This window comes from Podarcis raffonei, chromosome 16, assembly GCF_027172205.1.
Source record: "Podarcis raffonei isolate rPodRaf1 chromosome 16, rPodRaf1.pri, whole genome shotgun sequence".
Taxonomy (NCBI): domain Eukaryota; kingdom Metazoa; phylum Chordata; class Lepidosauria; order Squamata; family Lacertidae; genus Podarcis; species Podarcis raffonei.
In genome coordinates, this window is record NC_070617.1 from 8,325,930 (window position 1) to 8,342,151 (window position 16,222).

General features: G+C 49.5%; 1 protein-coding gene across 13 annotated transcripts in view; it reads right to left on the reverse strand.

The window, feature by feature from the left end:
- Nucleotides 1-441: 441 nt before the first annotated feature.
- The window catches only part of TPM3 (tropomyosin 3), a 70,632-nt gene continuing 54,851 nt past the window's right edge, over nucleotides 442-16,222 (reverse strand). For 4 of the 13 annotated variants that reach the window (XM_053368715.1, XM_053368716.1, XM_053368728.1 and 1 more), the window contains 2 exons: nucleotides 11,369-11,447; nucleotides 4,243-5,164 (listed from right to left, as the gene is read on the reverse strand). In XM_053368715.1, coding sequence (XP_053224690.1) covers nucleotides 5,143-5,164; nucleotides 11,369-11,447 — 101 coding nt within the window. In that variant the 3' untranslated portion in view covers nucleotides 4,243-5,142. Of the gene's footprint in view, nucleotides 1,983-4,242; nucleotides 5,165-8,945; nucleotides 9,482-11,368; nucleotides 11,448-16,222 lie in introns of those variants that run through there. The other 9 variants (XM_053368717.1, XM_053368718.1, XM_053368723.1 and 6 more) reach the window with 4 other exon arrangements.

The following is a 16,222-nucleotide window of genomic DNA, read 5'->3' on the forward strand; positions in this document are numbered from 1 at the left end:
CAGAGCGGTACCTATTTATCTACTTGCACTTTGATGTGCTTTCGAACTGCTAGGTTGGCAGGAGCAGGGACCGAGCAACAGGAGCTCACCCCGTCGCGGGGATTCGAACCGCCGACCTTCTGATTGGCAAGTCCTAGGTTCTGTGGTTTAACCCACAGCGCTCCCCGCATCCCCTAACAACTGTAGAGGTAGTAAAATTCATGTTAAATTTCTGTTTTAGGGGTTGTTTTTAAAAGTCTGGAACGGATTAATCCATTTTGCATTACTTTCTACGGGAAAGTGCGTCGTGGTTTTGAAACGGACTTCCAGAACGGATTAAGTTTGACAAGCAAGGTACCACTGTACCTGTAAAGCCATCTCTTTCCCCTCCTGGTAATTTACTCCTCGCATTAATATCAACAAATTAACAAGGCGCTTATGAAATACAAAAAGTTGCAACAGTGGAGGGAATGCTTCTGTTTATTATTTCCCAAAAAAATCAGACAATAAAAGACAAGTTTTTTTAGTATCAAAATACTTGATATGGTTCCTCATTTTTTTCACACTGGCCGCTAAAAAAAAAAAAAAAAGACCGCCACACTATGAACACTTTTTCCTCTCTCCTTCCCCTCCTTTTTTTTACACAAAGGCAAAAATAAACCCCACACACCTTGATAAATCAAGTCTCCAAACAGCAAAGGGCCTTGTGGCGGCTGGTATCCAGTTTTTTTTGTTTTGTTTTAAGACAGTACAGTAAGATCCCGCGGCTCAAGAAGGGGAAGGAGCCAACCCCTTGTGTCCGGAAGAGCACTAGGATAAAAAGAGAGCTCCTCTCCTCATGCTCACACACCCATACACAGGAGCTACAAAAGCTTTTTTACTCAAAAAAGCACAGAGCAAGCTAAACCTAGCTGGGGAAGAGAGATTTCTTGGTTACAGGAGACTGGGGAGCAGCCTGCTCTTAGTAACCAGGTGTAAGAAGCTTGAAGGAGGGGAGAAGGCCAAGGTGCTCGAGGAAAAGAGTTAGGTGCGTGTTTAGAGAGCGAAATGGATCATGAAACCTGATATATTTTGATATAGTTGTGTTCCCCAAACTAGAAATAGCTATAAAGCACAAGAGAGTGTGTTAAGACTGCACCATTTTGGCAAAACACACACACACACACATACACGGACACCTCTGCCAGAAGCAAAGAAGTTCTAGGTACTCCCTCACCCCCATAAAAAAATTTTTTTAAGAGGGATTTCTTTGTACAGAGGCCACATTCCTGTCCCCCTCAATAAATTTCATGAGGCTTTTCCCATTTATCTGGCTCAGGCGGGACATTTGCAACCTTTCCACAGGCTGCAGAAATGTCCCATTCCAACCAAACCCCGCCCCCCCAAAAAAAACCAGCAAGGAAAAAAAAAGGGCAGGTCAAGGAGGTGAAACCGCAAACCTCTAAAAGCCCACAGGCTTGTGAGCTCTAGGAATTACACAATGTTCCTCGCAAGGGGCGTTTTACTTCCCCGTTCCAAAAGAATTATCCTCTCCCCCCACGACTGCAAAGGAATGTACATCTCGGACACACACACACACACACCCCGAATATCATGTTGCGTGCTGGGTTTTCGTTTCGTGATGCTGCAGGCAACTGCCCAGTCTGATGGCCCCATAATCATTTGGGGGGGTGCAGAGGAACTGGAGAGAAAATAAGAGGGGAGGTGGATTGGCAGAGGCTTTTGGTTAAGTTGGCAACGAGAGCTGGAAGGTTAACCTTTGACCCTTCAAGGGTTAGAGGTCAACTTTTCTTTCGTTCTTTTTTTAAGACAAGAGCCGGCCCCAACAGGAAGCTGCCTGCTGGATTGGCTAAAAAAAGGCAGTAGGGTGGGTGGGTGGGGGAGCCAGGGTGAGGCCGGTGGGCGGGCGGGCAGGGTCTTTTACATGTCGTTCAGGTCAAGCAGAGTCTGGTCCAACATCCGTTGCGTGCAAAGGTGCTCTTCTTTGGTGCATTTCAGCTTATCTGGAAAGGAAGAGCAGAGACCGTGAATGGCTGGGTCAGGAGGAAGTGCCAAGAGGGAGCTCGCGCCCTCCCAGAAAGGTGCGTCGTCATCCCCCCCCAGCAACTCAGTGCCCTTCACAGCAAACGCAGCCGCGCAAAAGCTTTTGATTCTGTCCCCCCCCCCAAGCTGGAACGCTAGGTCTCCCCACCCCATCCACGCTCATGCTTCCATTTTATGCTTTCGCCATCCACATGCAGAGGTGCTTGGTTGTCATCCAGCCGGGCCTGCGGATTTTCAGAGCTGTTGTGTGCCCCGTGCCGGAAAAAATGCAGCCAGTTTGACACACCCACCCCACCCAAACTTTGGCTTAAAGGTAAAGGGACCCCTGACCATTAGGTCCAATTGTGACCGACTCTGAGGTTGCAGCGCTCATCTCGCTTTATTGGCCGAGGGAGCCGGCGTACATGTGGCCAGCATAAATAAGCCGCTTCTGGCGAACCAGAGCAGCGCACGGAAACGCCGTTTACCTTCCTGCCAGAGCGGTACCTATTTATCTACTTGCACTTTGACGTGCTTTCGAACTGCCAGGCTGGCAGGAGCAGGGACCGAGCAATGGGAGCTCACCCTGTCGCAGGGATTCAAACTGCCGACCTTCTGATTGGCAAGTCCTACGCTCTGTGGTTTAACCCACAGTGCCACCCGTGGCTTAGCTGCTCCTTTTTGTGACCCCCTTTGATCCGGACTGAGCTAACAGCAGAGAAGGGAGAACAGGGTATGCTGAAGCCTTGCTGCTTAAATGCTAGGAATGCAAGGAGTCCAACACCTTGTTCTTACAGCAGCCAATCAGATTCCTCCAGTAAGCCCGCAGAGGCTGGGCACGAAGGCAAGGGACCCCCCTACCTCCCCACGACTGCTACTTGTAAGAACAGCTCCGCTGGATCAGGCCAAAGGCATTTCTAGCCAATCACCCTCTTCTCACAGTGGTCAACCAGATGCATCTTCTGGGAGGACCACAAGCAGGACTCTAGTTCAACAGCATTTCTACCACCCACAGTTCCAAGTAAACAGCATTCGGGGGCTTCCTGCCTCTGGCTGTGGGGGGGACAGCACAGGGACGGGAGGTGTAAACTGAACCTCGCTCACCCAGGGTGTAAGCAGGGTGGTGGGGCTATCTCCCAAATGAACATGCAGAGTGTCGTCCTGTGTGCCAGCCCCTCCTGAGATTTACAGCACCAAACTTTCAAATGCATCTTGGTAGTGCTGCACTAAGGATGAGCAGCTTGGGGGTTTATTTATTTATTTATATTATTAAAGCCAAGATGCTCCCAAAATCGGGTGGTGAACCCAGTGCTCCACCCTGTGGCTTTTCCCGTACCTGTGCAACTTTAGAATCCTGATCATAACGTGGGCTTTTTTTTACTTGACGGCAAAATGAGTGTTCACTCACACACAGAGACATACGTATGAAATTCCAACCAAGCTCAAGCAATTGCCTCGTTTGTCATGCCTTGGGCTGCAAAGCTAAAAAAGACCTTTTGGAAAAAAACCAAGAGACGCAGCCATGGACGACATGCAGAGGTGACACTGTGGAGCCTCGTGACTTTTTGAAAGCTCCCCCGCGCCCATTTCGAGGAGGAACGTGAATGCTTCCCTAGATACCGCCCCGTCCGCAAGGAAGCCACGACCCCTTTTGCGTAGGGGCAGCGGGATCGAGACGCCGGCAAGCAGAGTGGCAGTGGCGGGCGCGGCATCTCGAAAAACCGAACAACGGGCAGAAGGCAGACCTATCGCCACAGTGCAACCCGTACATGAAAGTGTGCAATTCTGAGATGAGTCAAGTTTAGTTCTGCTCTTCTGGCAGTTTTGGAAGGAGAGTGGGCAGCTGTCATGCATTCCCAAGCTTCAGAACGGTGGGCTGGGAAGAGCCAAAAGAATAAATGAAGCAGGCGATTGCCTTTTGAGGCTGGCTGGTTGAGTCCCGAGATGGCAGAGGCAGGTGTCCCGTTTGACCAAGCATCAAAGGTTTCCCCCTGAACGGTGGAACAGGGTCCCAATCGCTTCCGGCGCGGTTACACCATTCTGGTCACTGTTTCCGTAGCGACAGGGTGCCCCCTTCTGTCCAGGCGTCGCTCCAGAGGTTGATACCTACCCAATCTCCTCCGTGGAACAAAACGTATGTACACACACACACACCTCTTTTAAAAAAATACCTGCCAGACAGCAACATTTATCCAACAAAAGAAACAGCACAGGCAGGGAAAGTACACGCCAGGCACGAAACCAAGTGGGCCAGTGGTTTTATTGGTACAAGAAAATGATAACTTTTTGGAAATAACCAAGTCAGCCAATCCATGCAAGAGGGGTCTAAAAGGGAGCAGGGAGAGAGGAAAGAATGAACGTCGAGCTACAGAAGACCCGCGTCATAGAAAGGGGTGTTAACAGAAGTAGCTACAGGAGTTTCGCCTGGTGGGGAGAGAAATCTAGAGCCCCCCTACGCCAAGAACGTTAAGCAGCCACTGCTATGCTAGTCTTCTACAGCAGGGCTGGGGAATCTGTGGGCCTCCGGGTGATGTGGAGCACCCCCAATTCACACCAGTTTCAATCAACAATCTGGGGTGTCTTGGGAGCGAGAAGAATGGAGTCCAAGCGGGCTGCAGATTCCCCAACCTGCATCTACAGGAAGAAGCTACTACTGTCAACCTTGGGTTCCCGCATGTGGCTGGACTACAAGGCCCATCATCCTCCGCCATTGGGCTAAGCTGGCTGTGGATGATGGGTTTTGTAGTCCAAAACAAGCTTTGGGGACACCCAAGGCTGACGAACACTCTACCAGGCCTGTGCTAGCAACCTACTGCGCCAAGTAAGCAGGCGGTGAGTAATACCCTGCTTTTGTAGAAAAACAAAAGCTTAGAAAAAGAAGTACATTAGGAAGGCTAAGCGTCAAGTGCTCCAATTAAACTGCAATAAGTGTCCTAAGTCAGCCAGTCTTTAAAAAGAAAAAAAGGAGGGGGGGGAGTGTGTGTGCGCTCCGGTTTCAAGTCTGCGTCCGGCAGGCTCCCCCCCCCCCAGCGCCTCGCCAAATAAAGCTGGCTTTAAACAGGATCGGAGGAGAGACCCCCTTCTCAGTCACACAGATCGTGCAGGGTTAGCTTCAGCTCATTAGCCAGCAGCCGGTTTTTCTCAAGCTGGCTGTATAGACGCTCTGTGCAGAGGCAAGAGGAAGGAGGAGGAAGAGGAGGAGATTAGGAGAAGGAAAAACAAAATGAGAGAGGGGGAGAGAGGGAAAAGAAAGAGAAGAGAGAGGACAAAAAAAAGAAAAAGGAAGGTTAGTTGAGTACCAAAAGATGGGGCACGTCCCCCGCCTCAGTTAATGCCATGCCAACCCAGCTGGTTTCAAGCAAAATTAAAAAGGGGTCAGGAAGAGGTTTGCCAGAACAACGCTGGCTGAGGGTGGGGGGAGAGAATAAGAGAAATAAATCAAGAAGAGGCTTCATGTTTTAGAACAGCCTAAGAAATGAGAGTGGGATCGGCTCCCAGGATCATAATTTAGTCAGTGCATGCTGCAAAAGGAGCAGGAACGGCTCCTCATCTCACACTACTTTAAGAAAAAAAATGGAAGTTTCCTGCTTCTGTTTTAAAGAGAGATGCCTATGGTGCGTTGTCCCATATCGGAGCAATGTTGGTGCACGTGGGGGTATCGGGCTCAGCAGAAGGGCGGTGAGAGAGGAAGGCTGCTGGCAAAGCACTCACAGGCCAAGGGGGAATGAGCGCAAGACATACCGCAGCATGGCAGATACGGCGCTGCCTTTCGGAGCCGGACCAGAACTCCACCTAGCTCAGTACTGCATACACAGAAAAGGGGAGGGGAGATTGGTGGCCACCTAGAAGTTGCTGGACTCCTATCAGCCCCCAGCCAGCATACCCAATTGTTAGGGATGATGGGAGTTGTAGTTCAACCGTGTTCTTGCTCTCCCAGTGTGGCCAATGGTCAGGGATGACGGCAAACAACATCCAATGGGCTGCACACATGTCCTTGTCTGCAAGCAGTAGAGTGACAGGTCTCCAGCAAAGGCCTCTCTCAGCTCCGCTGCCTCTTTTACCTTGGGATTAAACCCGTTACCTTCTGCATGCAAGCTGTGTCACTCAGCTACGGCCCTGCTCCCAAAGGATAGGCAAAAATGGGCTCTTGGCTGCAGCCACAACCTCCTCCCTTGCACCGCCTTACGAGGACCACACGGCAACCTATCCTGTGCCAGTGGCAGGGGGAAGCCACATGGAAGGATGCTTTTTCTACCTGTAGTGGGCAGAATGCCCTCCAAACAGGTAAACAGACTAGCTGAGCACAGCTCCAACTTTATACAGATCCCGGCTGTGCACAGAAAGGGGCTTTTGTGTGGGTTGAAGCCACAACACCTGCAGCAAGAGCAGAGAGACTCCTGTCTGAAACCCTAGAAGGTGGAGATCCCACGATGGTACCTGCCCCCAGTGCTCAGCAAGGCCCCCTGCCCCTCACTACGTATTTATTTTTTTAAAAAAATAAATGTGCGTGTGGGTCTTTGTTTACCAGTTTTATTTGTTCTGGGTGTGTAGTGTTTTGCATGCTCAGAGGGGTCGGCATTCTGAGTCCTGCCAGTTTTTCGATCTGTGAAATGGGTTGTTTTGTTGTTCCTACATTTCCAAATGTGCCCTCTGGTCCAAAAAGGTCGTGGGCCACCTGCCCTAGAGAGTCACTGGTAGTTTTTGGAGGCAGTGATGCTTCTGGATTGCAGCTGTTGCAAACAGCGGGTCGGGGAAGAGGGTTCTTGTGCTCGAATCTTGCTTGCGGGCACCTGGTCGGTCCCTATCAGTATAGGACGCTGGACTGGATGAGTCTCTGGCCTGATCCAGCGGGGCACTTATGTTCCTTGCAGGCTGCCTCACACTGGGCGGGTCCACCACCTGCCCATCTAGCCCAGAACTCTGGCTGGCAGCAGCTCCCCCATGTTCTCAGGCACAGAGATCGTTAACAAGGACGTGCCAGGGAATTAAACCTGCAATGCTTCCTGTGCAAGAAGCCAGAGCCGCTGAGACTCAGCCAGAGCCGCTGCCCTGAGCTCCAGCCATTTGGGGGCCACTCACTCCCTTTCCATATGCTAGCACCGTGGCCAGGAAGAGGGGGAAACAGCTGGGCGGCCTGAGATAACATGTCTGAAGATGAGATCTGGCAAGCTGAGCGGCATCATGACCAAGCAGCTTTTGGGTATGCTAAACAGCCCCACGCAAATGAAACCCTTTTTAAAAAAGCACCCACAGGAGGAAGGAGAAAAAAAGAGCAGCATTGAAGGGCTGGATCTCCTATGTGAGCGAAGTGGCGCCTGGGAAGCTGTGGTCAAAAGTAGAACTGGTTCTAATCATAGAGCTAGAGTGTTTCAAAGCAGCCCCCGCACTTCCTGTTCCCATGCGAGTGACAGGCCTGATTGTCCCCATCTCATAGCTGTCAACTTTTAGATTTGAAAATGAGGGATCAGCAGTCGCGAAAATAAGGGATCAGCAGCCTCACCTGTTCCGGGGACAGCCTATGGGATATCTAACAATCCAGGAAAGCAGCAGGAAACGGCGCTGGAATAAGGGAATTTCCCGCAAAAAAAGGGAAGGTTGACAGCTATGCCCCACCTTCCCCTTGGACCAGATCACTTGATGCTGCCCACCTAGTTCAAAATGCACCAGAATCTCAATTCCTTTGGCTGCTCCTAGATGCAGTGGGGCAGGTGGGGTTGGGGTTCAGAAAGGACAGGATGGCGGTTGTCCAATCCTGGCATCCAATAAAACACGGGCATGTCTTAAGGTGGGCAGGGGTTGTGGAAGAGGTGGAGCGAGTGAAACTGAGCCAGAAGAGCAGTGTGCTTCTGATGAGCAGCCAGCGCTTTCCAGAGACACGGGGAACGAACCTGGGACCTTCAGCATGCAAAGCAGGGGCTCTGGCACTGAGCTGCATCCTTTCCCAAGAGGCACACCTGCTGCAGCACAAACATGGGTTTGTTTCAGCATTTAGCAGCTGCGGTCCTGATGAGAATGTCATGACAACATTACTTGGAGATAGTTGCGCCTTGTTGGATCGGACCAGAGGTGCATCTTATATGGCAGCCCCACTTGGGGGGGGGAACAGCAGCTTGTCTGCCCTGGGTCTCCAGGAAGCCTGCAAGCCAGGCACTGGGTGTCCCCTGGCAACTGGGAGTCAGAGGTATGCAGCCTCTGAACACGCAGACCCAATACAGACAAAATGAAAGGACTTCTCTGCACAATAGTTACAACTCTGGAATTCGCTCCCACAAGAAGGGGTGATGACCAGCATCTTGGATGGGGATTAGGCAAATTCATGGGGGATGAGGCTACTTGTGGGCTTCCCAGAGCAATACTGAGAGAACAGGATGCTGGACTACATGGGCCCTTGGCCTGATCCAGCAGAGCTATACTTATGTTCATGTACTGGTTGCACTGCCTGGAAGTTTTTATTTTTTAAAATGGTTTTAAAAGTATCTGGCCACCGCAAGAACAGGATCCTGGACCATGTGGGCCTTTAGAGTGACCCAGAGAGGTTTCCCCAATGTCCATTTAAGAAAAGGTGAATTGTATAGTAAGACGCCACCAACATCACATTCTCGCAGCGGCGAATTACCAGTTTCGTTATGCACTGCATGAAGCGCTTTGGGGACCCACGCCAACTGCTCAGCTTATGAAGCGGGGAGAGAGAAAAGGGCTCAAGCCATTTGGCTTGCAGTTTTACGATCCTTTCATCCCCGCCCAATATCGTTTCCTCCCCAAATATAAAATGGTGTCGCTGTGTGGACAATGCCAAGCCTCATGCAGCGGTTCTCGTGTGAGTGTGTGTCACACCCTTTGCAAATTGTGTTTAGCGAACCCAGAGCAACCATTCACAGCGCAACAGCCACAGGACTTTTTTTGTTTCGTGGAAAGGTGGTGCAGAAATCAGACCTGGCCCAGTGTCTAGTGCATCATGTCTATATTACATTCCGCCGACGGTTACACAAATCTGTTTCGTAAAAGCCAACAGTGTGACAGTCGCTACAGCAGCACGGTCTCCAGGAGCACACACACACACCCCAGAAGTGTCACCCTGCTTGCAAGCCAGCCAGGCTCCGATTAGCTCTGCGGCCAAGAATCCCGGACCCCGCCCCCGGCTCCCCACGCCCGGGCAGAGTCCGGCACGTCGGGTGTCACAAAGGCCGCTTTGTTTTCCAGACCAAGGGTGCAGCGGAGTGGCCCAGCCGGGGAGGGGGAGAGGCAGCAGTCCGACAGCTCGTGAGGTCACGCACATCCCAGCGTAGGGAAGAGGCTTGTTCCCACGGATGCCCCAAGGTGCCAGTGTAGGATGAGGCGACGTCGCAAGGGGGGAAAGATCAGCCGACAGGAGCAAACGGAGGGAGAGGAAATGAGACCAAAAAAGAAATCCGGAAGGGAAAAAAGAGAAGAAGCTGTGGGAAGAAGCCACTAAGTGGAGCTTTGGAATCACAGATTTTATCTGCAGGCGAGAGAGAAAGGAAGGAAAGAAGGCCGTTGCAACATGGTGCAAGGAAAGAGAGTAAGAGAGAGGGCATGGCACACTTGAGGAACGCATTCCATGGTTAGGGGAAAGGAAAGGACAGGGAGCGTCCTGTCAAATCCGCAAACCAAGCCCACGCACACACAAGAGGCCAAAAAGCAGCCGGTTATATCAAACCAAACTTTTGTTTTTCAAAAAGGGAAGTAAGATGCAAGCGGTTCGCCCTGCAAACACACGCCCAGCCGTTGCCAAGCAACTTCTGGTTAATACGCGCCACGCCTCTGACCTGATGCAGCCCCCTGAACACCCACACCCACCCAGGATGCAAAGAGGTATCAGGGAGATGGAAGTGGGAAGGGCAAAAGTTCATGCTGTCAGTTTAGCAAGGTAGCCACACACAAATGCTCCTTGCAACGCCTCCCCAACCCAATGCAAAAAATGCGGGGTGGGGGGGGGGTTGGGGGAGAGGTGTTAATTCATCCACCCAAGTCTCAATATTTTTTATTTATTAAAGCAAGCTCTGCCCCTCCTTTCCTCCCAAAGGGGACCAGGGTGTGGAGCCCTTCTTCCGGGGCAGCCAGCTGTAGTTACCTGGAAAGAGGAATTGAAAGGCCTTGCCCTTCACGGGGGCAGGAAACAGGGTCCACCCTGATTCAACCAAAAGGTAGATCGAGGAAGGGGGAGGGGGGTGGAGTGGTTCACTTTGGTAGGACTTAATGTTCTCCAGTCCAATTTATAGGAAGGCAGATACAACAAAACCCCAATGAGAAGGGAGGCTGCCTTTGTGCAGTCTATCCTTGCATGCGCTTTTCCACTGTGGTTTCTATCAAGGGGCTGGAAAGACCTAATATATCCTATTACACAGTCCATCCCTGGCCACTTTTCTGAGTTTCCCTTTGCTCCAGGGCTCCAATGTTAGCTGCAGAGAAAGTGGCGAAGTTTGTAAATATGGATATCTGTTTCAGATCACTTCAATATATATATTGATGAAAACCTCTAGCATTAAAACCTGTGTTTTTCCGTCACATCAACATGCATTTTTAAAGGCTATTGTCCATTGTTATAAAATTGCTATTAATCGTTTAAAGGGTCTGTCGACTGCAAATGAAAGTGATGGTTCGAACGAGCAGCTCAGTAGCAGCTGGGGAACCTGTGGCCTTCCAGATTTGGTGGATTCCTAACTCCTTGCTGACCCTGACGATGGGCGCTGGAGTCCAACATTATCTGTGAGTCACCATGCTGGCTAGACACACTGTGCCAAAAACACAAACAGGAGGGATTGCTTTCACCATGGGAGGGGAGTTATCCTTGCTGAAGTTAACCAAATTTGCAAATCACGCACACTGCCTTATACGAAGTCAGCCTGCTGGACTGTCTAGCTTGGCATCGCCTGTTGCAACTCTAGGGCCAGGCGTGGGGAAGCTTGTGGCGCTACAGATGCTGGCTGCTCCCCCAACTCCACATCAGCCCCAAAAAGCATGGCCAGTGGTGAGGGATGATGGGAGCTGTCATTCAGCAACTCCTAGAGAGCCAGGGTCCCTGGCCTCCTGTCTTGCACACATGTCCCAGCCCATCAGGGACCACATAATAATAAATGCACTTACAGAGGCGTGAAGCAAGGAGTGGGGAAGCTGTAGGGCCACGTCAGATGTTGGCCGGACTCGCAACACCCGCCAGCCCCGGCCAGCATGCATAGTGGGCGGCGGCGGCAGGAGTCGTGAGTCCAGTGACATCTGAACAGCCTAACCCAACCGCTGGAGCAGCATTAGTACCGCGCTTGCCACAGCACACAAGGCACGCTGAAGCGGAGGCGAACACACAAGCCCCCACCCCGCGCACCCGACAGGCCCAAGCGCCGGTATTTACATGGAAGTCATGTCATTGAGGGCGTGGTCCAGTTCCTCGCTAATGGCTTTGTACTTCAGTTTCTGGGCATACAGCTCGTCTATTTAAAGAAAAGGGGGATGAGGAGAAGTGAGGGAAGGCAGGTCGTCCAGGCCGTCAGGAGGAGGAGAAGAAAGAGGAGCCAGTGATGGATTTACAGAGGGAAGGAGGAAAGAGCGAGGTCAGATATACACATAGCAGAGAATGGATCCCCAATGGTGGCCAAGGAAAACGGACAAACCAATCACAGAGAAACCTTTGACAGCTACGGACCCATTCCTGCACTAGGAAAACCTAGCCAGAGTAGCTTATGCACTGTTTACTTCTAGACTGGATTACTGTGATGTACTATACAGTCGTATCTTGGAAGCTGAATGGAATCCGTTCAGGAAGTCCGTTCAACTTCCAAAACGTTCGGAAATCAAAGTGTGGCTTCTGATTGGCTTCAGGAAGCTCCTGCAGCCAATCGGAAGCCGCGGAAGCCCCGTCGGACATTCGGCTTCCAAAAGAATGTTCAAAAAGCGGAACTGTCACTTCTGGGTTTCGATTTGTTGGGGAGCCAAGGCATTTGAGATCCAAGGTGCGAGTGTGTGTGTGTGTGTGTGTGTATGGATGGTGCTTGATCCAGAAGCTGCAGTTAGTGCAGAATCTTTCAGCAAGACTGCTGATGGGAGGCCTTGCCAGCCTATTAATACCTGCTTTGCTCAGAGATTCGCACTGGGTGCCAATTTGCTACTGGGCCAAGTTCAAGGTGTTACTATTTAATAGCTTGCGATCTGTGGAAACACCTTCCCCCCCCCCCATGTATGTCCACTCAACCACTTTGATCTGCGGAATTAGCACTGTTACAGGTGCCACCTAATACATGTTCCGCATCTGTAACAAATTGGTATTTTAACATGGCAGCCCCTACACTTTGGAACTCCCTGCCAATTGATATCAGGCAGGCGCCTACAATGTACTCTTTTCGGTGCTTGCTAAAAACAATGGTAAGACCTAGATGGTAAGAAGCAAGAAATATATATTTTAAATAAAACAAAAGAAAACAATAGTAGGAGATGCATCTTTTGAAGATGGTGAATGCCGTTTTCTTTGGGGGGGAGAAAACACCCATTAAGGGTTGTTAATATGAGCTGCTTCTTTATTTAGAAGTGTCACCGGATTGAAAGTGAGAGAAAGTGAAAACGCTAGCGGCATTAAGGTAAATGCAACGGTATAATATATAATAAAGGAGGAATAAGGGGAGAAAGTGATCTAAATGGATGTATAATAATATGCAGGAATGGTGGGAATATTAAAGGAACCAGGGAAGGGGAGAAGGGAAGCCGCTGAATGTTTTTATTAAAAGAAAGATATTAACGGTGGAAATGTGTATTTGAAAGTGAATGTGATTTTGGAAATGCTAATAATGAAAATTATAAATAAATTTTTGCAAAAGCCTTTATGTCAGGAATGGGGAAGCTGCGGGTAAGGTCCTGTTTTGACAAACTTCCTCAGATGGTAGCCCCGCAAAAGCGTTTCAAGGCCCTGACTGCCGTTCTCAGGGCTGTTTGCAGCCTGCAGCTCCGTTGCAGGGCTGTTTCTCTCTACAGAGAACTTACTCTATTCCAAGAGCATAACAGGGTCCAGAGTAACGGGCAGCCTGTCATCAGCTGCTTAGACTGAGCATCCTTCAGCACAACAGTAACAATTTTGTGCTGTGTGGGTTTGTTGTTGTAAATAAGTAAATAATAATAATAATAGTTTATTTATGCCCCACCCATCCGGGTTTCCCCAGCCACTCATATTTTGCAAGGGGAGAAGTGATGCCATGGAAGAGGGGCCACAGCAGAATGTGGCCTGGTTGCCCCATTTTGGGGTCACTGCCCTATGGCATTATGTAGGGTGTAGTGCCATGAGTTGAGATTCCCCAGAAGTTAAGCTCTGCCAGAGACGGCTTGCTGATCTTAAGTGATCAGTGGACAAATACTGGGAAAGTATCACTTATTGAGCTTTTAAGAAAGAACCGACACTGAAACATCCAGTCAACTGCTAGAGTTTCCTGAGTCGCTATTTGGCCTTTCCTGAAAGTTGACTCTTATGACCTATGGGTCACGCCACAAACTACTGCAATTGTGTCTTGACTTGGGCTTAGAGTGCCAGCTGCATTTCAGTTTCTTTACATCGGGGCCATGAGTTCACAAACAGCTCAACGAACAAAGAAGTGAAAGCATTTTTAAAAAAAATAGTAAGAGGGGGAAAACACTCTATGATACCAGTACTGGATTTAGGGTGGAGCTGTTTCGCTGCACAGGATGCCTAGTTGAGAGGGTGCAAAATAATAATTTTTTTAAAATGGAAAATTTGAAAATAATATATGGGGCAAGGTGCCAAATTCTGTCCTCACTCGGAGTACCATATTACCAAAGTCCGCCCCTCTGATGATAGACAAGAACGACGAGGCAAAGCAATATACCTGAGCCACATCTTGCAATTCGGATTTCAAATCTGGGCAGAGGAGTGACTTTACAGACTTTTTGCAGGAATGGAAAGGGACAAGAAATGGATACTCTTGGAATTCTGCTGGATACAGGCTTGGCTTGCTAAATTAACCCAAGTTAATTGAAGGAACACTTTCCATCCATGAATACACACACCCTGGGACACACACACACACACACACACACACACACACACACACACACACCATATCCTTCAGGAGGCCCCTCGCATCTTCCATAGAGGCTTGGGGGAAGTAACAGAGGGGACAGGGGCTAGTCAAGTTCCCTTCCAATTAACATCCTCATCTTTTATTTTGTTTTTAAGTTGTGCTTGGGTTGTTTATACAGTGAGGGGGGGAAGTATTTGATCCCCTGCTAAATTTGCCCGTTTGCCCTCTGACGAAGAAATGACCAGTCCATAATTTTAATGGTAGGTTTATTGTAGCTGTGAGAATAACAAAAGGAAAACCCCCAGAAACCCAGAAGACAAAAGTTAAATTTAAAAGTTAACCAGATAAACCCTAACTTTTGTCTTCTGTTGGTTTTCCTGTTGTTATTCTGTCTCTCGCAGCTACAATAAACCTACCATTAAAATTAGGGAATCGTCGTTTCTTCGTCAGAGGGCAAACAGGCAAATTTAGCAGGGGATCAAATACTTCCCCCCCCCACTGTATCTACTTACAAGCTGCCCAGAAAACTTTGCACACGAAACATCATTGTTAAATTTAAAAAACCTGAACACACGCATTTGCATTCGAACCATAAATTCCACATTTGGGAGTTTAAAACACATAAGAACCTATTCTTTTTTTCATTAAATAAAAGATGTTTCAAATGTTAAGAAAGAGTTGGAAAAGTGGACCACCCTCTGCCAGCCAGATCCAGAACTGGCCTACTCTCCGTGGGCCATGTTTGGCAGGGAGGTGGAGTCACCCAACCGGTCAATCACCTTCAGTCATGTCTTAGAATCGGGAGCGCACAAAAGCACGTCCGCGACTCCCTTCCTTTCTAGCAAAGCAAGGAATGCAAAGGAAGAATCTGGCATCCCTTTCCCTGCCGAAAGCGGGGCTCGCAGCAGGGATCGGAAGCAACCTGGGGAAAAGCTTGCATTTGCCACTGCTTTCGAAAGGCGGATCCTGTTTCCACAGGAACAACTGCAAATGCATTTGACATCTGGTGTGCAGGACTGGGGGGGGGCGGAGAGAAATGGCCTTGCAGGTCAAAATAGGGCCCCCACAGGTTTAATTTCACCCATGGAGGTTTTTCACCTGCATGCTTTTCCCTGACGAACACCCACTGGGTTTTTTTTGAGAGCTCTTGGGAACACGGCCGCACCTGTTCACTCCTAGCAGATTAAACAGTGAGAGTGGGCAGGTGAACATGCTCTGGATCTCCAGTGTTGCAAAGGTACTCTTAGATGGGGCCAGGCCTGTGGTGAACAAACATATTTCCACTTCCCTTATCAGCACAGAGCCGAGTTAACTTTCGCCTGATCTTTTAAAAGCGATCCAGCTACAGGTAATTCCAGGAGACATTTCAGACACAGCTGGTTTTCTGTGTGGGCTTCCAAGGAGTGGAATGGGGGGGCAAACCCGCACCCTACCCCCAATAAATGCTGTCCAAAGTGCATTGCTTCTGGGTTGGCGGTAGTCGACAAATCCTCCACTAGGGAGGGGAAGGCTAGACAAGGCCCCAGGGGCTTCTAGCTGCTAACCTCTACTGCAGGCATAGGCAAACTCTGGCCCTCCAGATGTTTGGGACTACAATTCCCATCATCCCTAGCTAGCAGGACCAGTGGTCAGGGATGATGGGAATTGTAGTCCCAAAACATCTGGAGGGCCAGAGTTTGCCTATGCCTGCTCTACTGCAAGGAGGGCTGCCTAGATGTTACTTAGGCCGCAGCTCAGCCGCAATACCCCCAATTGTAAAATCAAGGCAATTCAGAAAGGACTGCTTTTCAAGATAGGACCAAGGGCCTCAGCAATAAAGAGCCCGGGGGCATGTACAGAGTGCATCTCCCTTTGCCAATGAAGAACCTTTGCACCGAGTAAGATTCTTGGTTGTTGTTTTTTTACATTTTATGATTCCTGGTAATGGTGATGGATGATTAACAAGTGATGATTTTATACTGATGTTCCTTGACTTCCTTTCATTTACATTCCTAAGGATTTGGAGTCACAGTCGATGGCAATTTTAGAAGCTGGCAAAGGGGGTCAACGAGTCCGTAAGTTAGGAAAAGCCTCGTCTCAAGCTAGGTGCAAAATGCACCAGGAAAGAAACACTTAAGGTCAATTTCATGCATCCACCTTGGGGTGGGGAACAAGGCTTTAAAAACAATGAAGTTGCCAGAATGGAA